At 44.3% G+C, this 25,081-nt stretch overlaps 1 protein-coding gene across 4 annotated transcripts in view; it reads left to right on the top strand.

Moving 5' to 3' along the window:
- Nucleotides 1-20,299, top strand: part of VWC2 (von Willebrand factor C domain containing 2) — a 101,282-nt gene extending 80,983 nt beyond the window's left edge. For 2 of the 4 annotated variants that reach the window (XM_084978553.1, XM_084978552.1), the window contains exon 4: nt 19,787-20,091. In XM_084978553.1, coding sequence (XP_084834679.1) covers nt 19,787-19,938 — 152 coding nt within the window. In that variant the 3' untranslated portion in view covers nt 19,939-20,091. Of the gene's footprint in view, nt 1-19,786 lie in introns of all 4 variants that reach the window. The other 2 variants (XR_014816883.1, XM_021063907.2) reach the window with 2 other exon arrangements.
- Nucleotides 20,300-25,081: the final 4,782 nt, after the last annotated feature.

The following is a 25,081-nucleotide window of genomic DNA, read 5'->3' on the forward strand; positions in this document are numbered from 1 at the left end:
ATAAATTGAAAGTGAGGGGATGGGAAAATACTTTTCATGCAAATGGAAAAGACAGGAGAATGGGAGTTGCAATGCTCCTATCAAACAAAATAGATATTCAAATGAAGGCCATAAAGAAAGACAAAGAAGGACACTACTTAATGATAAAAGGATTAATTCAAGAAGAAAATATTACATTCACAAATATATATGCCCCTTAATATAAGAGCACCAAAATATTACAACAAATACCAGCAGACATAAAAGGAGAAACTGATGGGAATACAATCATAGGAGGAGACTTCAACACCCGTCTCGCATCAACGGATGGATCTTCTAGACAGAAAACCAATAAGGCAACAGAGTTCCTAAATGATGCAATAGAAAAATTAGACTTAACTGATATTTTCAGGACATTACACCCAAAAAGCCCGGAATATACATTCTTCTCAGGAGCACATGGAACATATCCTCCAGGACTGACCCCATACTGGGGCACGAAACTAACCTCAACAAATTTAAGAGTACGGAAATTATTTCAAGGATCTTCTCTGACCACAACGGCATGAAACTAGCAATCACCCACTGGAAAAGAGAAGAAACTGACTACATGGAGGCTGAACAACATACTGCTAACCAATGAGTCAACGAGGAAATCAAAAGGAAAACTAAAAATACCTCAAGACGAATAATAATGAAAACACACAGTTTAGAAGCTAGGAGTTCCCTGTGGGGCTTAGCAGTAATGAACCCATTGAGTATCCATGAAAACGCGGGCTTGATCCCTGGCTTCATTCAGTGGGTTAAGGATCCGGCATCGTGAGCTGTGGTGTAGGTTGAAGACCTGGCTCTGATCCTGTGTTGCTGTGGCTGTGGTGTAGGCTGGCAGCTGCAGCTCCAATTTGACCCCTAGCCTGGGAAAGTTCATGTGCCGCAGATGCAGCCCTAAAAAGACAAAAACAACAACAAAAATCTATGGAATGCCTCAAAAGAAGTTCTTAGCGATACAGGCCTTCCTCAAAAAAGAAGAAAAATCTCAAATCAACAACTTAAACTACCATCTAAAAGAATTAGAAAAAAAAAAAAAGTCAGGAGAAGGAAGGAAATCATAAAGATTGGAGAGGAACTCAATAAAATAGAGATTCAAAAAACTACTGAGGCAGTTCCCATTATGGTTCAGCTGTAATGAATCTAACTAGTATCCATGAGGATGTGGGTTCGATCCCTGGCCCCGCTCAGTATAAGGATCAGGCGTTGCCGTGAGCTGTGGTGCAGGTTGCAGATGTAGCTCAGATCTGACACTGGTGTGGCTGTGGTGTAGGCCAGCAGCTGCAGCTATGATTCGACCCCTAGCTTAGGAACTTCCATATGCTGCAGGAGAGGCCCTAAGAAGACCAAAAAAAAAAAAAAAAAAAAAAATCCATTTATGACAAACCCACAGCCAATACATTACTCAGTAGGGACAAGCTGAAAATCTTCCTCCTAAAATCTGAAACAAGACAAGGATGCCCACGCTCACCACTCTTTTTCAACATAGTATTGGAAGTCCTAGCTGTAGCAATCAGACAAACAAACAAACAAAAATTAAAGTATCCAGGAGTTCCTGTCGTGGAGCAGTGGAAACAAATCTGACTAGGAACTATGAGGTTGCAGGTTCAATCCCTGGCCTCGCTCAGTGGGTTAAGGATCTGGCATTGCCGTGAGCTGTGGTGTAGGTTACAGATGCAGCTCAGATCTGGCCTTGCTGTGGCTGTGGTGTAGACTGGCAGCTCTAGCTCCGATTAGACCCCTAGCCTGGGGTGTGGCCCTAAAAAGACAAATAAATAAATAAAATAAAGTATCCAAATTGGAAGAGATAAAATCATCACGCTGTGCAGGTGACATTACACTACATATAGAAAACGCTAAGGGCTCCACACAAAAACTGCTTGAACTGATCAACGAATTCAGCAGAGTATCAGGATACAAGGCTAATATTCAGAAATTGATTGTATTTCTGTGTACTAACAATGAAATATTAGAAAAGGAATGTAAAAACACAACGCCTTTTAAAATCACACCCCCAAATATTAAATACCTAGGAATAAACCTGACCAAGGAGGTGAAAGACTTATACAGTGAGAACTATAAGACATTAATTAAGAAAATTAACAAGGATACAAAGAAATGGAAAGATATTCCATGCTCCTGGATTGGTAGAATTCCTATCGTCTGGCCTTGGATCTGTCACCCTGGAAAGCCATCCCCCAAGGGCTTGATGGTGAGAAAAACACCTTTATCCTGTAAGGGTTGGGACACATGTTGGGACAGCCAGCTCTCTGGAGAGCTATGAATTGGAGACAGAATTATTTGGAATCAGAACTTAGAGATTTCGAAGATTCTCAGCTTATCCATATTTCAAAAACTGAGAAAGCTTGTTCTAAAGAGAATACAAAGGATGCAGCTGAAAAACCTTTGGATAAAGAGACCCTGGTGACCTGTAGATTTAATCAGCCGTCTCAGCAGAGGCCAGGAACAGAGATGGGATTATACCAGCAGGAACACGACCAGTTTGAACCAAAGGGACAGAAAGCAGAGCGGAATGAAGGAAGGGTTTCTCCACAATAAATCCCTAGAGCTAGTCAGCTCTAAATGTGTACAGTTCTTCAAGGAATTTATTAACTATTTTTATTTCTAAACAAGGATAAAAATAAGTCAAGCAAAGGGAATTCCTGTTGTGGCGCAGCAGAAACAAATCTGACTAGGAACCATGAGGATTCAGGTTCAATCCCTGGCCTCACTCAGTGGGTTAAGGATCCAGCATTGCCATGAGCTGTGTGGTGTAGGTCTCAGACGAGGCTTGGATCTGGTGTTGCTGTGGCTGTGCTATAGGCCAGCAGCTGTAGCTCCGACTGGACCCCTAGCCTGGGAACCTCCATATGCTGCGGATGCGGCCCTAAAATGACAAAAAATAAATAAATCAAGCAGAGATTCCAAAGGAGAGAAAAATAAAAAGTTCAAAAATAACACAGAAGTTAATAAAACACAGAGGGGAGTTCCCTTGCAGCACAGTTAGTTAAGGATCCAGCGTTGTCACTACTGTGGCACAGGTTTGATCCCTGACCCAGGACCTTCCACATGCATGCCATGGACTTGGCCAATAAAAAAAAAAAAAAAGAATAAATAAAAGCAAACAGATAGGAAAATAATGAATTAGAAAAATTTTTTTAAATAGGGAGAATTGATAAAACGAAAAACTGTCTTTGACCAAATCAATAGAATTATAACGGCTCACAAGTCAGATAAAGAAAAAGATACAAAGCACTAATTTCATAAAATGAGGAAAAATAAAAAGGATATTCTAGTTGTGGGGCTGAATGTGAAGTTATGGCAGAATACTTTGTACAACTGTAATTTTTATTAATAACATAGAAAACTCACATCAAGTGGGGACTCCTTCTGTGTTTACAAAAATGTTCCGAATTTCCTCCTCTGTGTGCCACAGGTTTGCTGTTCCCATAAAGTTGAACCAGCTAGAATTAGCGCATAACCCTTCCCCTTAGGGCAAGGGTCTCACGCCCAAATAGCCTGGGCACATGGTCCGGCTGATCCCAGGCCCGCGGCTCCTCCCACAGTCACCCGAGGGCAGCGCCGGGGCGGGGGGTGAAGGTGGGAAGGGCCAGTCCTGTGGCGGGTCTTCTCTTCCCGGTGCCCTCTGCGTGCCCGCTGGTCAACGCTGGGCAGAGCGGCTCCGGGTGCCCTTTCCTCCTCCTCCTCCGTGGGGTGAATCCCCGTGCACGTGACGCGGAGGGGCTCCTGGCTTTACTTTTCTCCGCTCTTCGTGTGAACTTCGTGGTGATCCAGGCTGTCAGCTCTGTGGCCTTTTGCTTCAGCTGCTCCCAGGTGTCCTGGACCCAGTGCTTGTTCAGAGAGGAGTTTTGTGTGGAAGAAGACGAGAAAACTGTGGTTCCATGCATTTTATCAGGATGACAGGTAGTTCCTAATTCGTACCATGATTCTGGATGGCAAGGCTTACCTTTCGAAATTAATGAGAGCCTCACGGCCTTTGTTCGAGCTCAGTGTGAGGGGCTCTGATGGATCCAGGAGCCCAGGGAGGAGGCACAGAAGCCCATCCTCCACGCTGGGTGGCTGGGCTGTGCCACAGGCTGGCTGTCTTGCTGCCTGCGTATAAAAAGCAGCAGATGAGATGAAGGCAATAACAGGCTTGATATAACACAGTACATCCAAAATATTATCATTGCCACACGTAGTCAATTTAAGTATTAATTTTAAATTTTACATACTTTTTTGTACTATATCTCTGAAAGCTGATGGGTATTGTATACACACAGGACATTTCAACTTGGACGCTAGACGCTCACATGAAGTACGCAAACTGCATTTAGATTTTGTAAAATTTGCAGCTGTAAAGAAGATTCACACATCCCAGTTTTTCCAGGCTTCTGAAAAGTTTTCTAATAACTGAGAGGAGCTTCAGCTTTTTAAATTTAAAGAAGCTGACATTAAATAATTGCAAGTGGGACCAGATAGCGATGGCAGGTGTACCTTCTGTTTCTGCGGGTGCAGCGCGGTGGTCCCGTTTCTGATCTCGACACGTTTACTTTGTGATGGTGGTCATTCCTGACCTTGCGTTTGTCTCAGGTGACTATTTGGCTATGAAAACTGAAAGTTAGAATTGTGTTTCATGTGGTGGCCTTACTGAGGACTACAGCCCAGGAAGGCAGCCTCTCAGGTCGCCCCAAGGAACGGTTCCAAAGAGGTAAGGGAGGGGCCAGGATGCTTTTGCTGGGGGGCGGGGGAAGCAAACCAGAAAGCATGTAGTTGAACATCAAAACATTACTTCTAATCACAAAACCCAGACATCGCAAGTCACAATTTTAGTGCTTTTCTCTGTATAGGAAGATGCCAGAGTCTGGGCTGGTTGAGAGATCATCCTTTTGATATGTACCCTCTCAGGTGCCAGCGCCCCGTTTTTCTCCATCCTGAGTCCTCTCAGGGCACACCGTCCAGGGACGGCCACAGTGGCTGATGGCCCGATGGCCCCAGGATGCGCTGTTTACTGGAATGGCAGGTGACTTTTTTGTCCATAGATATATTAATGGAGTTTGGAAAGGCACTGTTTTCTGGAGTTGCACTTTCTTCATTTTTTTCAGGGTGCTACTTAGGCTTCTGTTTTGAAGGTTAAAATTGGTGCTGTGCCATCATAGTGAATGAAGCTGGATCTAACTAATAAAGTAAGATGGCCTCAAGTTCTAAACTGCCTGGCATCAACACCAGTCTTTATTTCCCCAGGTAACTGGATGTTCATGCCCCGTGTGGGGTCTGAGGGAAGTCCTGACTGCAGCGGAAGGCAGGAGAGGCTGGCACGATCTGGGGGCTTGGGCGTTAGAAGGGTCCCTTGAAGGATGAAGTCCCAGAGCCTTCGAAGGGGAGGGAACCGGGCAGCAGCTGCAGGGTGGGGCCTGCATGGAGTGTGGGGACCTCACGGGCCATCCCTGTGGCCCCTGCCTGCTCCCCCAAGAACCAGCAGTGTGTCCCAGGAGCTGCTACGCTGCCTTTCCACAGTGACCTCTAAAAACGTGAAAGAAAAACCTGATTACTATGCTTCTGAATTCTATTTTAATTCAGGAAGCCTTAGTCGGCCTTTGGCAACAAGTGGTGCCTTTTGGTCGTCATTCACGCTTGCGATTTTGAAATCGGAGGGCCAGCTGGCCCACTTGATTGTACCAGAAACGTTTGAGACAAACACACGTTTTGCAAGAGAAAATCAGATATACGATCTCAATTCTAATCTCTTGATATTCCTAGGTTTCAACTTTCCCATCTGTGCGTGAAGGGACCCCAAACGAAAGACCTCCAAGGTCTAGTATTTCGTAGTGTGAATATTCTAGACTTCAGTTTTCCCACCTGGCAGCAAAAACCCTTAGGAACAAAGAGGATAAAGAAAGACGAGCAGAACTCTGAGTGCCTAACAAGGAGGACCGCATGTAAGGTGATGCGTTATCCTAGTCATTGCTGGTCAGATGTGTTTCTATAAACGATGAAGTTGAACGCTCATATAAATTATAAAATATGTTTTTACATTCATGGATAGACTGCAAATACAAAATTGTACTTCATTTGCTAATGACAGAACATCAGGAAGACAAAAGAGCTGGTTCAAAAACAGGGACGCACAGAATCATTTGGGAAGGGGGTGCATATATGAGATTGCTCAATGAGATAACCGGCGGTTTGACTTTTGGGGACCAATAAAGCTGTAACACCTTTGAGTCGACATCCCTACTTGCCCAACGGTTGAAAACATCTCCCCAGCGTTTACAGGGGACGTTGCTCTCTTACAGGGCTGCTCATCCTCTTCTGTCTCCTCTGGGAATTGTTGGTGCTGACTGGAAAAAAAAAAAAAGCACAACGGAAATTTGAGAATTAGGAGTTCTCGCTGGGACTCAGCAGGTTAAGAACCCAACATAGTGTCTGTGAGGGTGCGGGTTTGATCCCGGGCCTTGCTCAGGGGGTTAAGGGTCCGGCATAGCCACAGGCTGCAGTGTACGTCACAGATGCAGCTCAGATCCAGTGCTGCTGTTGTGGTGCAGTCCAGCAGCTGCAGCACCGATTCAACCCATATACCCCCACGTATGGCCATAAAAAGGAACAAAAAAAGTTTAGAGTTCTGTTTTATTTGGCAGAAAAAACTGAAGACTCAAGCCCAGGACTCAGCCTCCCTTGTTGCCCCCAAGGGACCGCTCTGCGGAGGTCGGGGAGGAGCCAGGATGCGTAGGCGGTTTTGCAGCAAAGACCTGGTAGTGGGCACATCAAAAGATGACTGTTAACTAAAGAAAAATAGACCTCTCGAGTTAATGAATTTAGAGCTTTTTAAAAAAAATGTATTGGGGTAGAGTTGACTTACAATGTATTAGTTTCAGGTGTACAGCGAAGTGAAACAGTCATGCATATACATATATCCATTCTTTTTTCCCATACAGTTTGTTACAAACTATTCAGTAGATTTTCCTGTGCTGCAGTAGGTTCTTTTTAATTATCTATTTTATACAGTAGCGTGTATATGTTATTCCCAGGTTCCTCCCTCTCCCCAGTGGTTTCACTTACCATCATCCTAAGCTTGGTTTTGACATTTTCTCTTCTATAAATGAGTTTTTTGTATCCTTTTTTATTGGATCCCACATATACGTGATGTCATAATCTGTTTGTTCTTCTCTGTTGTATTTACTTCACTCAGTGTGACCATCTCTAGGTCCATCTATTTTCTAGCAAATGGCATTAATTCATTCTTTTAATGGCTGAATAATATTACATTGTATATATGTACCACAGCTTCTGTTTTGGGTTTTGTTTTTTGTTTTTTTGGTTTATTTTAGGGCTGCACCTGCGGCATATGGAAGTTCCCAGGTTGGGGGTTGAATCAGAGCTACACCTGCCAGCCTACGCCAGAGCCACAGCAACTCTGGATCCAAGCCATGTCTGTAGCCTACACCACAGCTCACAGCAATGCTGGATCCTCAACCAACTGAGCGGGCCAGAGATCGAACCTGCATCCTCATGGATACTAGCTGGATTTGTTTCCACTGCACCACAGTGGGAACTCCCTGCACCACATCTTCTTTCTCCATTCCTCTTTTAAGGGACATTTAGGTTGTTTGCATGTCTTTGCTAATTTAAATAGTGCTGCAGTGAATATTGGGGTGCATGTATCTTTTTGAATTATGGTTTTCTCTGGATATATGCCCAGGAGTGGGATTGTTGGATCATACAGTGGTTCTGTTTTTTTTTGTTGTTGTTGTTGTTTGTTTTTTGTTTTTTGTTTTTTTTTTTTGAGGAATCTCCATACTGTCCTCCATAGTGGCTGCACCAAGGTACATTCCCAACAGTGTAGGAGGGTTCCCTTTTCTCCATACTCTCTTCACCATTTGTTTGCAGACCTTTTTTTTTTTTTTTTTTTTTTTTGTCTTTTTAGGGCCACACCTGCAGCATATGGAGGTTCCCAGGCTAGGGGTTGAATCAGAGCTGTAGCAGCTGGCCTACACCACAGCCACAGCAACACCAGGTCCTTAACCCACTGAGCGAGGCCAGGGAGCAAACCCGAAACATCAGGGTAGATTTAACTTGCATTTCTCTAATAATTAGAGATATTGATCATTTCCTGTGCCTGATGGCCATCTGGATGTCTTCTTTGGAGACGTGTCTGTTTATATCTCCTGCCATTTTTCGATAGGGTTTTATATATGTACATATAAAGCTCCATGAGATGTTTGTATATTTTGGAGATGAATCTCTTGTTGGTTGCTTCATTTGCAGAGATTTTCTCCCATTCTGTGGTTGTCCTTTTGTTTTGTTTATGGTTTTGTTCACTGCACAAAAGCTTGTAAGTTTAATTAGGTCCCATTAGTTTATTTTTATTTTCATTATTCTAGGCAGTGGATCAAACAAGATATTGCTGTGATTTATGTCAGCGTTCTGCCTACATTTTCTTCTAGGAGTTTTATAGTATCTGGCCTTACGTTTAGATCCTTAATCCATTTTGAGTTTATTTCTGTGTGTGGTGTTAGAGAATGTTCTAAGTTAATTCTTTTACATGTAGCTGTCCAGTTTTACCAGCACCACTTATTGAAGAAACTGTCTTTCCTCCATTGTATATTCTTGCTTCCTTTGTCATTGAGCAATTGACCATAGGTGATTGGATTTATCTCTGGGCTTTCTATCCTCTTCCACTGATATATAGTTCTGTTTTGTGCCAGTACCATACTGTTTCAATGACTGTGGCATTGTAGTATAAACTGAAATCAGGGACTGATTCCTCCAGTCCCATTACTCTTTTTCAATATTGCTTTGGCTATTTGGGGTCTTTTGTGTTTTCATACATACTTGAAAATACTTTGTTCTAGTTCTCTGAAAAATGCCATTGGTAACTTCATAGGGATTGCACTGAATCTGTAGATTGCCTTGGGTAGTATAGTCATTTTGACAATTTTATTCTTCCAAGAGCATGGCGTAATCATTTGCGTCACCTTTGATTTCTTTTTTTTTTTTCACGGCCATACCCATGGCATATTAAATCTGAGTCACAGCTGTGACCTCCACTGCAGCTGCAATAATGCTGGATCCTTTAACCCACTACACGAGGAAGGGGATCAAACCCATGCCTCTATAGCGACCCAAGATGCTCCAGAGTCTTAACCTACTCTGCCACAGTGGTAACTCCTGCCACCTTTGATTTCTTTCATCAGTGTCTTTTAGTTCTCAGAGTACAGGAGTTTTGTTTCTTTAGGTAGGTTTATTCATAGTGATTTTATTCTTTCTGTTGTGATGGTAAATGGGATTGTTTCTCTAATTTTTCTTTCTGGTCTTGAATTGTTAGTATAGGAAGGCCAGATATTTCTGTGTATTAATGTTGTATCCTGCAACTTTACCAAATTCATTGATGAGTTCTAACAGTTTTCTGGTAGCATCTTTAGGATTTTCTTTTTTTAAATGACTTTTATTTTTTCCATTATTTGCTTTACAGTGTTCTGTCAATTTTCTACTGTACAGCAAAGTGACCAGGTCATACATACAGATATACATTCTTTTTCTCACATTATCCTCCATCATGCTCCATCACAAGTGACTAGATATAGTTCCCAGTGCTATGTAGCAGGATCTCATTGTTTATCCATTCCGAATGCAATAGTTTGCATCTATTAACCCCAGATTCCCAGTCCACCCTACCCCCTCCCCCTCTTCCTTGGCAACCATGAGGCTGTTTTCCAAGTCCATGAGTTTCTTTTCTGTGGAAAGTTTAATTTGTGCCATATATTAGATTCCAGATATAAGTGATATCATATGGTATTTGTCTTTCTCTTTCTGACTTACTTCACTTAGTACAAGAGAGTCCAGTTCCATCCATGTTGCTGAAAATGGCATTATCTTGTTCTTTTTTATGGCTGAGTAGTACTCCATTGTGTATACATACTACATCTGTTTGTTTTGGGTTTTTTTTTTTTTTTTGTCTTTTTGTCTTTTTAGGGCCGCGCTCACAGCAGATGGAGGTTCCCAGGCTAGGGGTCAAATCAGAGCTACAGCTGTTGGCCTACGCCAGAGCCACAGCAATGCCAGATCCAAGCTGTGTCTGTGACCTACAGCACAGCTCATGGCAATGCTGGATCCTTAACCAACTGAGCTAGGCCAGGGATTGAACCCACAACCTCATGGTTCCTAGTCAGATTTGCTTCTGCTGTGTCACGATGGGAACTCTTTTTGTTTTTTGTTGTTGTTTTTATCTTTTTATACCTCATCTTCTTAATCCACTAATCTGTCAATGGACATTTATGTTGCTTCCATGTCTTAGTTATCAAGAATAGTGCTGCAATGAACATATGGGTGTATGTGTCTTTTTCAAGGAAAGTTTTGTCTGGATATATGCCCAAGAGTGGGATTGCTGGGTCATATGGTAGTTCTATTATTTGGTTTTCTGAGGTACCTCCCTACTGTTTTACATAATGGCTGTACAAATTTACATTCCCACAAACAGTGTAGGAGGGTTCCCTTTTTCCCACACCCTCTCTAGTATTTGTTATCTGTGGACTTATTAATGATGGCCATGCTGATTGGTGTGAGGTGGTACCTCATAGCAGTTTTGATTTACATTTCTCTAATAATTATCAATCTTGAGCATTTTTTCATGTGCTTGTTGGCCATCTGTATATCTTCTTTGGAGAGATGTCTATTTAGGTCTTTTGCCCATTTTTCAAATGGGTTGTTGGTTTTTTTGGCTGTTGTATAAGTTGTTTGTATATTTTAGAGATTAAGCCCTTGTCAGTTGCATCATTTGAAACTACTTTCTCCCATTTCATAGGTTGTCTTTTTTTTTTTTTTTTTTTAGGTTATAAATTACAGATTTATTCTGAGAATTATTTGAATCATACAGGAATACACTTAAATAGTTCTTGGTTCTTATAATAAGCACTTTATAAACATTTATTATTATAAATTTAAATATTGAGATTGGGGGCCTTTTTTTTTTTTTAATGGTTTCCTTTGCTGGGGAAAAGCTTTTCAGTTTGATTAGGTCCCATTGGTTTATTTTTGCTTTTATTTCTGTTGCCTTGGGAGATTTAGGATTTTCTATGTATAGTGTTAGGTCATCAGTAAAAAGAGACAGCTTTACTTCCTCTTTTCCAGTGTGGATTCCTTTTATTTCTTTTTCTTCTCTGATTGCTATGGCTAGGACTTCCAAAACTATGTTGAATAACAGTGGTGAGAATGAACATGTTTGTCTTCTTCCTGATCTTAGTGGAAATGCTTTCAGCTTTTCACTGTTGAGAATGATGTTAGCTGTGGGTTTGTCATATATGGCTTTTATTATGCAGAGATAGATTCACTCTTTGCCTGCTTTCTGGAAGGTTTTTATCAGAAATAGGTGTTGAATTTTGTCAAAAGCTTTTTCTGCATCTATTGAGATGATCATATGGTTTTTATTCTTCAGTTTGTTGATGTGGTGCATAATACTGGTTGATTTGTGGATACTGATGAATTCTTGCATCCCTGAGATAAATTCCACTTGATCATGGTATATGATCTTTTTAATGTATTGTTGGGGTTTGGTTTGCTAAAAATTTGTTGAGGATTTTTGCATCTATGTTCATCAGTGATAATGGCATGTAATTTTCTTTTCTGTGTGTCATCTTCATCTGCATTTGGTATCAGAGTGATAGTGACCTCACAGAATGAGTGTGGGAGGGTTCCTTCCTCTTCAGTTTTTGGGAAGAGTTTCAGAGGAATAGGTGTTAACTCTTCTCTGAATGTTTGATAGAAGCCATCTGGTCCTGCTCTTTTGTTTTACGGAAATTTTTTTTATCACAGTTTCAATTTTAGTACTTGTCTATTTATAATTTCTGTTTCTTCCTTTTTCAGTCTTGGAAGCTTGTGTGAACTTAGCACTTTTCTAGGTATGGGAAGAGGCAAGGACCTGGGCTCACTGAAATCACTGCTTTGATATGCATCTCAGCTTTCTGGGGCAGGTGTCCTGTTCTTTTCTGCCCTGAGCCCCCTCGGGTTGCACTGTTGGGGTTGCTGTAGAGATTGAGGGCTGCAGCATCCTCTGTGTAGTGATACGGCAAGCAACATTTTTCATTCACACCATGATAGAGTGTATGAAAAAAATCCCCCTCATTGAGATCAGCTCTAATGTTTAGATAAAATAGACACGCATTTCCAAAAACTTGTTTGAAGATATCAGAGAGAAAGGGACTTGAATGGCTGATGCAGAGAGAAGGCAGGCTCACTGAGCTAAGCTCCATCTTCACTGCTCCACATTTGCCTGGGGCATTTGCAGGTTCTGGAACAGGGATAGATAACACCCTAAAAAATGAAGCCCGGGGTGGTAGCCTTCTGGCTGAGCTGGGAGCCAGAAGTCGGCATTGGGGCCACCAGAGCAGCTGAGAGTTAACAGGGAAGCTGCACTTAAGAAGAGGCAACCGCAAAGAAGTGAGGCCAAAATTCTTCATGGAATTTTCCTTCCAGGCATCTGCAGTCTCCACAGCCGCCATGTGCCAGGCAAGACAGGCAGAAGCCAAACAAAAAGCAGCAGCTGGTGCAGGGGGGAGGCTGGAGCTTGTGCTCAGGAGGGAGTGGGGAGGAACCCAGCAAGCAGGCGGGGTTTTCACCCAGACCTGACGAGCCTGTGCCCCAGGAAAGAGGGCTCCCGGGACAAGACCAGCCCTAACAAAGCCTGAACTTCATTCTGAGCCAGATTACTATATTCTGTCAGCCAGAAGGCTCCGTCCAGAGCCCATATAATGTTATCTTTCACACTATCTGTCATTTAAATAAGAGATGCTAGGAAATCCATGAAAATACCACCCAACCCCCAAACCAAGAGAAAAGCAAAATAGAAAATGAGAAATAGACTTACACATTATCAAGAAATGGTGAATATTACAAAAGGTTTTTAAAGTCACAGATTAACATGCTCAAGAAGACAGAAGAAAAGTTGGAGATGAGTTCCCTGGTGGCTCAGTGGGTTAAGGATCTGGCGTTGTCTCTGTAGTGGCCTAGGAACTTTTGCATGCCACAGGTGCAGCCAAAAGAAAGAAAGAAATAAAGAAAAGTTGGAGAATTTGACTGAGAACTGGACTGTATTGAAAAGTTGAAATTGAAAAATGCTGTTAACAAATTAATTAGTAGCAGGGTTTGCTAAAAAGATGGGGCAGAGCAGAAGTATTATTGACCTAGAAGCCAAATGCTGGCCCTGCTGGGCTCCTGCTGCGTGGGTTTACACTCACTGCCCTGGCATCCTGCTGGGCTGGGCTCCTCCTCAAAGTTCAGTCTCTGGTGAAGGAGGAGGAGGTATATCCCCCGGAACCCATCTAGGTCTTTCTTTATTGCCCCCTGTCTTCTCCTGGCTTTGACTACTCCTAGTGAACATCTAAAGCATCTTGGCAATTTACCTGTCAATGTGGCTGTGGCAGTTCTATTTTCATCTAAAATCATAACTCAGCTGTACCTGTCCTGAGCTTCAGCTCTGTGCTGCAGGCAGTGCTATATACACTGAGATGAAACTGCAACCTCGTCGTGGCTCCTGACCCCAGGGGTTTCCTACTGGGTAAGGGCATGGGGGTACTGAGGGCTGTCGTTGGGACAGGCAGGTCCACTGGGGACACAGGGCAGCCAGGAGGAATGCTTAATTACAAATGGCATAGCAGGATCAGGCTTGCTTTGGAGTTTGTACGGTTTAACCTAATTTACTGGCACTCAGTGAGTGCACCTATTATGGGCTGGATTGTGCTGACAGCTATTGCAAAAAACTGTGTGACCTGAAAGTTGAGAATCATGCTTTGTTTTTGTTTTCTTTTTTTAGGGCCGAACCTGTGGCAGATGTCAGTTCCCAGGCCAGGGGTCGAATGGGAGCTGCAGCGGAGGCCTGTGTCACAGCCACAGCAATACCAGATCCAAGCCGCATCTGCGACCTACGCCACAGCTTGTGGCAATGCTGGATCCTTAACCCAGTGAGCAAGGCCAGGAATCAAACCTGCGTCCTCACAGACACAATGCGGAGTTCTTAACCCACTGAACCACAATGGGAACTCAGAGAATTATGTTTTATTCGGCAGACAAAACGGAGGACTTAAGTCCAGGACCCAGCCTGTCAGGGAGCTCTAAGGGACTTTGCCAAAGAGGGCAAAGAGGAACCAGGAGGTAAAGGGGTTTTTGCCACACAGACCAGGTAGTCAGAACATCAAAAGATCACCGTTAATGAAAGAAAACCAGACATCTCACGCTAATGCATTTGGCGTTTTCCTGTGCGCAGGACGATGCCAGGGTCCGGGCTCACTGGAGTCGTCCCTTTGACTTGCACCTCGGCTGTCTGGGGCCGGCGTCCGGTGCTCTCATCCTGGGGCCCTCAGGGCCTCTCTGGGGGTGGCGGCCTCCTGGTCCCATCCTGTGTCCCCTCAGGGCTCACTGGGGTACCGGGGGCGGCTGCCCGGGACGGCTGGATGGCTGCAGCCTCCTCTGTTTCCTGATACGGCAGCAGCATTTGTCACCACCCCCCCCCCCACCCCGGTAACGAGGGCAAAGCTGGGTTCTGACACATACTCTGCATTTTGGGAGAGTTGATGTGGAGGCCGGTGGCCCTGCGTCCCTCCGCCAGCCGGCCCCGGTTCCTGTGCTGGGCCTCATTCTAGCTCTTCTGACGCTCTGGGGTCAGTCAGAGGGAGAGGGGTTCACACGCTCTTGGGGCCCAGCTGAGGTGACGGCAGCCTCCACACTGCGGACTCTGCCCTGACGCCCGAATAGCGCAGGAAATTCACTTTAGCAATGCCTGCCCACTGTCTACTGGAACGACTGTTCCTGAGGCAGGAAGAAATTACAGGCTGTGTTCATTTTGAAAGTAGCCCTTTTTAGCCTGAGGGTCCTTGAATAACAGCCAGGGCAGATCAATATAATTTAATGTATCAGTAATGAATGATGAGACCTGTGACTTGGACTAATGTTTTATCCCTCCAAAGCTCATTTCCATATTTCTAAAATTCTTCTGTGTGCTTCACATTTCTTTTAAAGTGCCATATACACATGAAAGCGAGATATTTTAATTAGATTAATTAATCAAGATTAGAAAGAGTTTCTTTCTATCCCCCTACTTCCTAATGAAGCTAAATTATAGAAAGGCTTCTTTGCCACTGAATAATTATAGTGACCAGAATTTGCTTTTTCATGGCAGGAGTCTCTTTTGGTAACTTACTTATATTTTAGTTTAGCAAGTTATCATATATGCTGCTTTTTCCTCAAGCTTTTTATTGGTTCTTGGGCTACAAGTCTATAAAATTAAATATTTCATGAAAATGAAAATACAACTAACACACATCAAAACTTATGAGGCCACAGAGAAAATAGACCTGAAAGGGAAATTTATGGAACTTAATGGTTACATTAGACAAGAGGAAAATTTTCAGATCAATACTATGTCATCAACTCAAGAAACTAGAAAAAGAAAAGTGAACTACTAGAAAAATAAAATAGTAAAGAATAAAAATCAATAAAATTGAAAACTGAAGGTCCATTGTTAAAGTTAATGAAATAATTTTTTAAAAGGCCAACAAAACTGATAAACCCCTACAAGACAAAGGAAAAAAAATAGCGAAGATGCAAATTACTAATATTTAGGAATAAAACAGGCAATGCAATTACAGATTCCACGGAAATTAATAGAATAATAAATACTGTCGACAACTCTACACACATAATTTACCAACTTTGAACTGACCCCTTGAAAAATATAAGCTACTGCAACTTACCCAATATGAAACATAATTTGTGTGAAAGCTATTAAGGAAATTAAATTCATACTTTTAAAACTTAAGGAGTTCCTACTGTGGCACAGCAGGTTAAGGATCTGGCATTGTCTCCGCAGTGGCTCTGGTTCAATCCCCAACCCTGGAACAGTGGGTTAACGATCCATCACCATGGCTGGTAAGCATTACATCTGACTTCTCCTTGGCAAACCTGCAAGCAAAGAAAGAGAATGGAGGAGTTCCCATCGTGGCTTAGCAGAAACGAATCTGACTAGGATCCATGAGGACGCTGGTTCGATCCCTGGCCTCGTTCAGTGGGTTAAGGATCTGGCGTTGCTGTGGCTGTGGTGTAGGCCGGCAGCAGCTACAGTCCTGATTAGATCCTAGCCTGGGAACTTCCATATGCCGAAGGTGAGGCCCTAAAAAAAGTCACAAAGAGAAAAAAAAAAAAAAGGGGGAAAGAATGGAGTGAGATGTTTAGTGTTGAGAGAAAAAAACAGCTTTGCTAGAATTCTGTCCCTCTATTATCCTTGAAAACGGCAGATGAAATCGTTTGTCATATAAACAAAAATTGAAGGGTTCTTCTGCCAGTAGGCCTCCCTTGTAAGAAATATTAGAAGAAACTTTAGAAGGAAAAATGATGTAGGTCAGGAGCTTGGATCTGCACGAAGGAAGATCAGTGGAGAAGGAGTACGTGAAGGCACGACGAAAACATTTACTTTGCTTATTCTTAGCTGATATACTAGCTCATAGTTTATTCAAAGTAACCATGTATCCAAGTGTATGCGGCCTTGTAGACAGATGACAGATACCCTTGTTATGCTCATAAACAAGTGAAGTGAAAAGCAGTGACGCAATGGATGGGAAACAGAGCTTAGGATGCTTCGTCATTATTTAGTATTGTTCACACTCTTCACGAAGTGTTGTATGAAACACTAGGTAGCGCGAAAGTTGACTCGCGTTAGTTGTAAGTGTATATTGCAAACTCTAGAATAAACATTCGGAAAAAAGTTAAAAAAGAAGAGAGAAAAATAGTGGAAGACAAAACTAAGGACAAAGGGAGACAAACAGAAAATGGTAACACGTGATAAATAGGAATCCAAAGATATCAATAATCACTTTCGGGTAAATGACCTAAAAGACAGAACTAGAGTGTATCAAAACTCACGTCCCAACTATATGTTGTCTGCAAGAAACCCCCTGTAAATAGAAAGACGACAGATTAAAAGTGGATGCTATGCCGTTTACATCTTCAAACCTCTGGAAGGGACAACACCAAGAGCGGGCCCTAATGCTGACGGGGGACTTTGCGTGAGGACAGCGTGTCCATGTAGGTCATGAGTTCACAAACGGACCACTCGCCCGGTGTTGCTGTCGGAGGAGGCTGCTGGCGCGTGGGGTGAGGGGTGTACGGGAAGTTTCTGTGCTTGCACTTCAGTTCTGCTGTGAACCTAAAACTGCTCTCAAATGAAGATTATTTTAAAAATCTACCAATGTAAACCACCACATGAACAGGTTCAAGAGAGAAAAATCACCTGATTTATCAATTTAATGCAGAAAAGGCATCTGACAAAATTCAAAGGCTCTCGTGACAAAATCTCTCACAATCGAGGAGCAGAGGGTAACTGCCTCACCTCGATCCAGAGCGTCTACAAAAGGCCGTAGCTGATTTCGCTCCCCTGAGATCAGGAACAGGTGAGAGTATCCACACCACACCGGAAGTTCGAGGCCGCACGAGAAAAGGAAACAAAAGGCGGAGAAACAACAGCAAAAATAAAGCTGTCACTATCTGCAGATGGCATGACTGTTAACACAGAAAAGACTAGAAACTTGAAAGAAAAAAAAAACCTGTCTACGACTAGTAATAGAATTCAGCAAGACCACGGGACACAAACTCAACACACTAAAACCAACGCATTTGCATTACTAGCAATGAATGTTATGAAAATGGAAATTAAAAACATACTACCCTTGAGATAAGGTCAAAAAATGACACACGTAGGTGTAACTCTAACAAAACAGGAACAGAATGCCAACACTATAAACACTGGTGAAAAGACAGAAGGGAAATGTAAATAAATGGGGGTCCATATGCCATGTTCAGACATGGAAGAGGCTGGACGTGGCAGAGCGTGAAGGACACGGGGACAGCCTGGAGTCCGGGCCCCTCGCTAGCTGGATTTGATAATTTGACCATAAAAAAATAAAGATGACCATGGGCACAAACCACTGAAAAAGAAAGATCCAAAGTCCTACCGTGATATAAAAAGTAAAGAGATAAATTAATAATACTAAAAACTCATTGGCAGTGACTACTATACATGGGGAGTTCCCTGACGGCTCAGTGGGTTAAGAATCTGGTGGTGTCACTGCTGTGGTACGGCTTCAATCCCTGGCCCCAGAACTTCTGCACGCCGAGGGCACAGCCAAAAAAAAAAAGAAAATGGAAAGAAGTGACTGCTATGCTGACATAGAAAGATTAATTGAGGCCAGAAGGATAGGAATTTGCTAGCATTTGTTGAATAACGTAAGGGCAGCAGTGTATCACCTGGTTTAATCCTCAGGTGACCCTGCGAGGTATTATATTCTCACTCTGCAGATGAGGCCAGGAAGGCTCAAGACAATGAAGTCACTCCGTCCAGGATCACATAACTAGTAAGTGGTGGGACCAAATTTTGAATCCAGAATTTTCTGCAGAGGAGATGAGCAAGGCTCCCTGATCACTTGTATCAAAGGGGACAGGTTTTCTGGGCAATTATGGGGTGCCCTCAATGTGCAAAGCACCCTGCTGGATATTAGAGTGAATGAGAAGGAGAATGAGCCCTGAAATTAGACTCTGAAAAAGAGACAAACAGAAACAAAGAAAAAAGAGAGCTCGCGTCAAGTGTCCACATCAGGACATCCCAGGAGCAGAGGGGGCTGCGTTCCCAGAGCTGAGGACGCCGTCCAAGGTGAGGGCAGGAGGCGGCCCGCCCGGCTGGGAGGGCAGGTGCCAGCAGGTGGCCGGGGCCCACAACCCACCAAAGCTGCTGCAGCAGGGACTTCACCGCCACCAAGCCTGCCACGCCAGATGCGAGAGGCCGTGGGCCCAGGCGTGGCAAGTGGGAAGGTGAGCAGGCCCTCTGGGAACTCAGAAGGGAGGAAACCAGAGTGGAACTGACCTTGGGGTTGTCTCTCAGGCTGCAATTCAAAGTCAGGCCTCTCTTTAGGCTGCGGGAAGGTCCGACGTCCCGTTTCAGAGGAGGGTGGAGGCTGAGCAGTTTCCCATCTGAACCACTCAAACAGCCCACACCGGAAAGCTCTCTGATACCAACTTCCCCACGTCCTCTGCTTTATGCGGAGTGGCACCTTTGTGGGCCGAGGAGTTTGTCGTTCTTGGGGATTGAGAATCGAGGGACCCTCAGCTCTCAGGGAAGACGGGAGATGATGGGCCCCTGATTCCTGCTTAGACAGGGGTGGCCCTGACCAGGGCATGGGCCCTCCCTGGGTGCTGGTCATCAAAGCGAACTCCCTGGCCCCAGCCAAGCCTGGGCATCAGAAGCGCAGGGTGGGGCCGGCGACCAGCGTCTCTAGAGCCGTTCAGGTGGGTGTCCTGTGTGCTGAGCGTTGACACCTGCTCTGAGAGCCGCAGAGGTGACCCTGGATTCGTGTCCTTTCAAGCCACTTGCTTTGCTTCTGCACCCTCTTCTAAGAAGACTAATTTGCCGAAAGTCTCGGCTAGGTTTTTCGATGACTACTTAGGGTTAATTGAATCAAATGATTGCAGGTTTGGCCTTCAGAGCAGGTCCCTGAATTGACTAATCTGTTGGTGAAAGTCGCAGTATTGTCACTTCTCACCGTTTTACATAACACTGCTTTCATTTCAGGGAAAAAGTGGGAGCACATCGCACGACGAAACGGTAGCTTTCTCACGGCCCTCCGTGCACGAGCGTGGCTGCAGCGGACGCACAGGGTCAGGCCAGCCTCCCACCCAAGTACGTGATGTGCACACACGTAACAGACAACCCTCTCCTCCTTTTCAGGCCCCAACTGCTTTGCCGAGACGGCTGTCATCCCAGCTGGAAGAGAGGTGAAAACAGACGAATGCACCATCTGTCACTGTACCTACGAGGAGGGGACGTGGAGGATCGAGCGACAGGCCATGTGCACGAGACACGAGTGCAGGCAAATGTAGGGACCGGGCCCCCAGACCCGGGCGCTTCCCAGAATCCTTTCCTGGCCTGGGCCATCGGGGTGACCCTGGGACATACGCCACCCACGCAAGGAGGAGACTCGCGATGAGGAGTCATGGCAGATTTGGGGCACTTTTGCTTTTCTTGGGAACAATGACTGCAAGAGAAGGAAATGGATCTGTTTCAAAACATCCACACGGACCTTGGGCGTAAAATCCGTCTCTAAATAAATGTGCTATTTTCACAGTGAGTACACTAAAGTACACTATTATATATGAAATGTATTTCTATAATCCCTCTATTAGAGAGCTTATATAAATGTTTTCTATAGATACAGATTAAAATGCTGTGCTGTCCACTGTCCTCGCGGCGTACCTGCCTTTCTTTTCGGTCCCGAGTCCATCACGTGAGATTATTTGAGGTCTCTGATCCTCCTTCACATCTGGGAATAATGCACCCATTCATGGATCATAAGATAATGGAACTGATTTTTACGGGGGTTCTGTCTAAATTCTGTTACACTACACACACACACACACACACACACACACACACACATAGTGTTTCTCTTTGGCAGATCCAATCTAATTGACATAAAAATAATATTTCCTTCTTACGACTTACTGCTTTTATCATCTCCACTCTCAGTCATTTGGGAGGTGTAAAGATAACCAGTCCACACTTTTTCTGTTCATTCAAAGCTCCCATGCCGTGGGCCATCAGTGGACGCACGGATCTATTTCATTTTCACTTACTTTACTCTCCCTCTAAGCACGACTCCCATCATCCCCTGAGCTAAGGAAGAGGTAGGCAGCACAGCTTGCCTTCGTGGTGGACAAAGCTGGAGCACGTGGTAAAATAGGGGGCTCCCTTGTTTCTCTGCAGGAGAGTTAAAGGAGACGGAACTCCCGAATAAGTCCCTGCGGTCTGCATGCGGGGTAGACACCCTAGCTCTCCAGTCCGCGGCCTGTGTTTGCTGGGAAGGATCCTCCATCCCCCATGGCAAGCATGGGCAAATGCTGAAGGGTCTCACTAGTTACCGTGTGAGAGCAGAGGGAGAAGGCAGTTCCACTGACTATGTGAGAGCAACAGCACGGAAGGTCGCGCGAACTCGGCGACTTGCTGCAGTTGCCTTCCTGCAGTTGCGTTTCTGGGCCCTTTCAAACCAACTCCGCTTCTCTTCGTTTGGGTAAAAGAAGCCGGTGCCATTCCCGATGATCTGATCAAGGTTAAAGAACATTTCTGCAGCTATCCATCACATCAGTACTTGGCACCTTGATGAACAGGTAGTTTTAATAGCTTTAGGGTTAAAAAGCAGAACTATCGTCACTACTTGATGCCTTTAAAGCTTCTTCCCCATGCATTTATTTATCCTAAAATTTTCATTGAAGCATTTATCAGATACAAATAATTGTGAGAACAAAAACAACAAAAAATGAAGCAGGTTTCCTGCCTTCATGGACATTGGGCCTCTGGTGCAACACAGATAAGAAAGCACAGTGCATTGTGGTCAGAGGTCCACTAGCGGTCAGCGAAGGGAGGTCACGGAGGCTCCCTGCTATGAGCAGAGATTACAAACAAAATCACCCACACAGAAGAAAGCAGCTCGTCATTAAAGTCTGAATAATAGCCTAGAACACTGGCTCCTTTGAACATCACGAGAAAGTTGACCCATCGAGGTCCTCCGTAACCCCACAGCCGTCACTAGCTGAATCCTCAGGACACTTACATATGCATACATGTCATTTTTATCCTGTTTATCAAGAACATCTTGGGCCATATGGGCTCCGCACACAGCTTTTCGAGAAACTCCTCAGGGGAAACACCCATTAGATGCTCTTGGGGGTGATCGGCTTCCCGAAACTTAATTTATTGAGGCCACTAGATATCAGCCACCTCTCTGTCATCCAGAGGTAGATTTCTAGGAGACAAGATTATATAAAGGTCTGATTTTGCCAACAAATGGCCCCAGTCCCCGGGAGGTGGGTCACCTGGGGTCTCTTAACAGCTACAAGCAGCCTCTTCGCTCCCTGCCAGGCAGGCTGCACCTGGAGCGGCTCAGCCCCTGGGCCCCAGGGTCTCCCTGCTTCCCCAGGAGGTGTCAGCCCCCCGACGCGGGCAGTGAGCTCTGAAGTTACAGCGATGGCCTCGGATGGGCGAGGAATTTCGGGAGACCTGCGACTGTGCTGCACGGAGACGGCAAACAGGAGATGTCTTGGGAAAATGACTGTCTACACCAGTGTGACCCTCCCTTGTCCCAGGCGTGCCCAGGGCTGGAGCCCTGTGGCCGTTTTACTGTAAAGTAACCCCACCTCCACCCCCAGTTTCAAACACTTACTCCTCTTTCCACATAAGGACAATACATAACCAAACACAGGGCAGAACTTGGGTCAGTGAGGCTGCTTAGACTTAATGCATAATGATGTTATTTGCACTGTTGTCCAAGAAAAAAGTGACTCTCAGGTTCTTTATTTCATGGTGTAGATTTAGAGCTTCACGTCCGTGAAGCGTATCAGGCTGGAATTTTGTTTTCCTCCCCTCTGTTCCCGTAGAACATGCTGTTGAGATTACTGATGATGAACTGCCCTATCCAATAAGTGTAATAACCTCAAAGCCTGCATTTTAAACAGAGGAGAGTATAAGTCCAAGTTTCTGATCCAAAATACTATGGTTTTGACATAGTACTGAAAAAAGGAGCCTCAAAATTCAAGTTCAAAAGTGGCTGGAGAGCCACAATTCTTTCAATTCAAATAGGTCCACTTCATAAGCACCCAGTAATTTTTGTTGAATGATTTATTTCAGTTAAAAAAAGGACATCAGGGAGTTCCCGTTGTGGCTCAGTGAGTTAAGAACCCAACTAGTATCAATGAGGATACGGGTTCGATCCCTGGCCTCACTCAGTAAGTTAAGGATCTGGTGTTGCTGTGAGCTGTGGTGTAGGTCACAGACACAGCTTGGATCTGGCATTGCTGTGGTTGTGGTGTAGGCTCAGCTGCAGCTCCAATTCACCCCTTAGCCTGGGAACTTCCATATACTTAAGGTCCAGCCCTAAAAAGAAAAGAAAAGAAAAAAAAAAAAAAAAAAGCAGGAGGCGGGGTTGGAATCATGCTTACCAATGTATTACAAGAAGTATGTTTCAAATTTTTCAACCTACACTTATAAACTGAAAACGTGAAGCAACTAATATAAGCCAGAGAGTGATTTTGGAATTTATCTAATCTGACATTTTCAATTTTTGAATTAGATTCATTCTTTCCATCATAGGCTATTTCCTTGTTGGACGGACCCATCAGTGCTTTCCCATTTCACAGAACCCTTGGATGGTTACCAAAACTTGTATTTATTACTGCTTGTAACTAACATGAGCCGCACCCTGGCCACGTGCCAGGGCTTGCAGTACAGATGGGGAGGCGAACACGGCCTTGACCTCAAGTTTGTACATCATGAAACTAATTTACCTTTATTTTGTTTTCAATCTTTGAATATTTCAAGGTCTTCATCTCCTAAGTGCAGTAAAACAGTAGGAGGTGAGTTCTCATACATTTTAAAACTTGTGGCATCACGAATGTAGTTTAGTAAACTCTTTACTCCCCCACCATAAGTGTTGTATTTATATAATGTTTTAAAAATGTCCAAAATATTGCAGAGAATTCAGATGGTTTCCTTTTTTTGTTTTTTGTGTTTTTTTTTGGCCACACCCAGAGCATGCAGAAGTTCCCTGGGCCAGGGATTAAACCCCTGCCCCAGCAGCAACCAGAGCCGCAGCAGTGACACCACCAAGTCCCAACTGCTAAGCCCCCAAGGGACTCTCTGATATTTTATTTTGATTTTAAATGTTGAAGTGGGTTTTTTAATGTGTCCATTAGGTGAAACATGCCAAATATATACTATTTCAAACAAGCATTATTGAAAACTGCCTCAATTATTTTAAATATAGATTAAACATGTAGAAGACAAAAACAGAGCAACAAGAAGCCAAATTAGCAAATATTAGCAAGTTACTCTATTTGCTTTAATAAGCAAGAGGCCAAGTCTGCGTTGTATTACTTTTAAAAAGGCCGATGTGGCAATGCAATGCGATGAGGAAGAATGAGGTAGGCGGTGTCCTGCTGGCGCAGAGGTGCCGCTTCAGATGGCCCAGTCGGGAGGCGCCATTGGTAGCAGCACGCGGCTTCTTCAGCCACTACAGTTTGCAGCAGGATGTCCCTCCTACACCTGCCCCTCTGCCCTTCTTTGGCCACTGCTAACACGGCAGACGGCGGATGCAGTCCTTTCTCCTGAATGATCAGGTTGAGAGCAGTTCGCTTATTCTAGAATAAATGCATTTTACAGCTCGTACGTTTCTGCATTTCAGCTGCCACCCCTCGTTGCTCCACAGTAAAACTGTTTCATGCCCCGTGCTCCAAACCAGCCTCCCGAGCGTAAGACTCGAGTTTCCTAAACATGGATTTCGTTTCTGACCGAAGGCTGCCATTGCACACAGAGCAGCCAGACTCCTCAGCATGGCAGACTGGCATCTTCATGAGTAGGCTGGGGTCCAGACCCTGACCCGGTCCTGCCGGCTCGCAGAACCTGAGGCTTTGGGGGCCTCAGACTGTGCTCTGAGCATGCTTCTACTTCCCAACTCCCTGCCTTTTCAGCAGAGGAGAGAAGAACCATTTTTCTGTTTCAATCTCAAGGTCCATTACTTCTTTAGTCCTAATTGGACTTTCATTTTATGCCCTGCCGTACTATTCATTTGGTATATTATTTTAGTGTGATTTAGAAATAATCATGCTTTGTTTATTTTTTTTTTGCTTTTTTAGGGCCTCACGTGCCAGCATGTGGAAGTTCCCAGGCTAGGGGCTGAATCAGAGCCACATCTGGCCGTGACCTACACCACCGCTCATGGCAATGCCAGAGCCTTCACCCACTGAGGGAGGCCAGGGATTGAACCCGCATCCTTATGGATACGAGTCGGGTTTGTTACCACTGAGCCACAACGGGAACGCCGCGTTATAGTCAATTTTATTTTTGCTCTATTATTTACTGTAAAATCCCTTCAATTCAGGCTGTGGAACATTCAGCCCCCAGGACAGCTTCTGATATCTTTACGTTAAAGGCTTGTTGAGTTGTCCTCAATATATTAATTCAGTTTGTTTAAGG

The sequence above is a fragment of the Sus scrofa genome, chromosome 9 (genome assembly GCF_054392235.1).
Source record: "Sus scrofa isolate SSC_HxYL_T2T_F1_AM1 chromosome 9, Sscrofa_HxYL_maternal_Yorkshire_Landrace_v2.0, whole genome shotgun sequence".
Lineage (NCBI taxonomy): Eukaryota > Metazoa > Chordata > Mammalia > Artiodactyla > Suidae > Sus > Sus scrofa.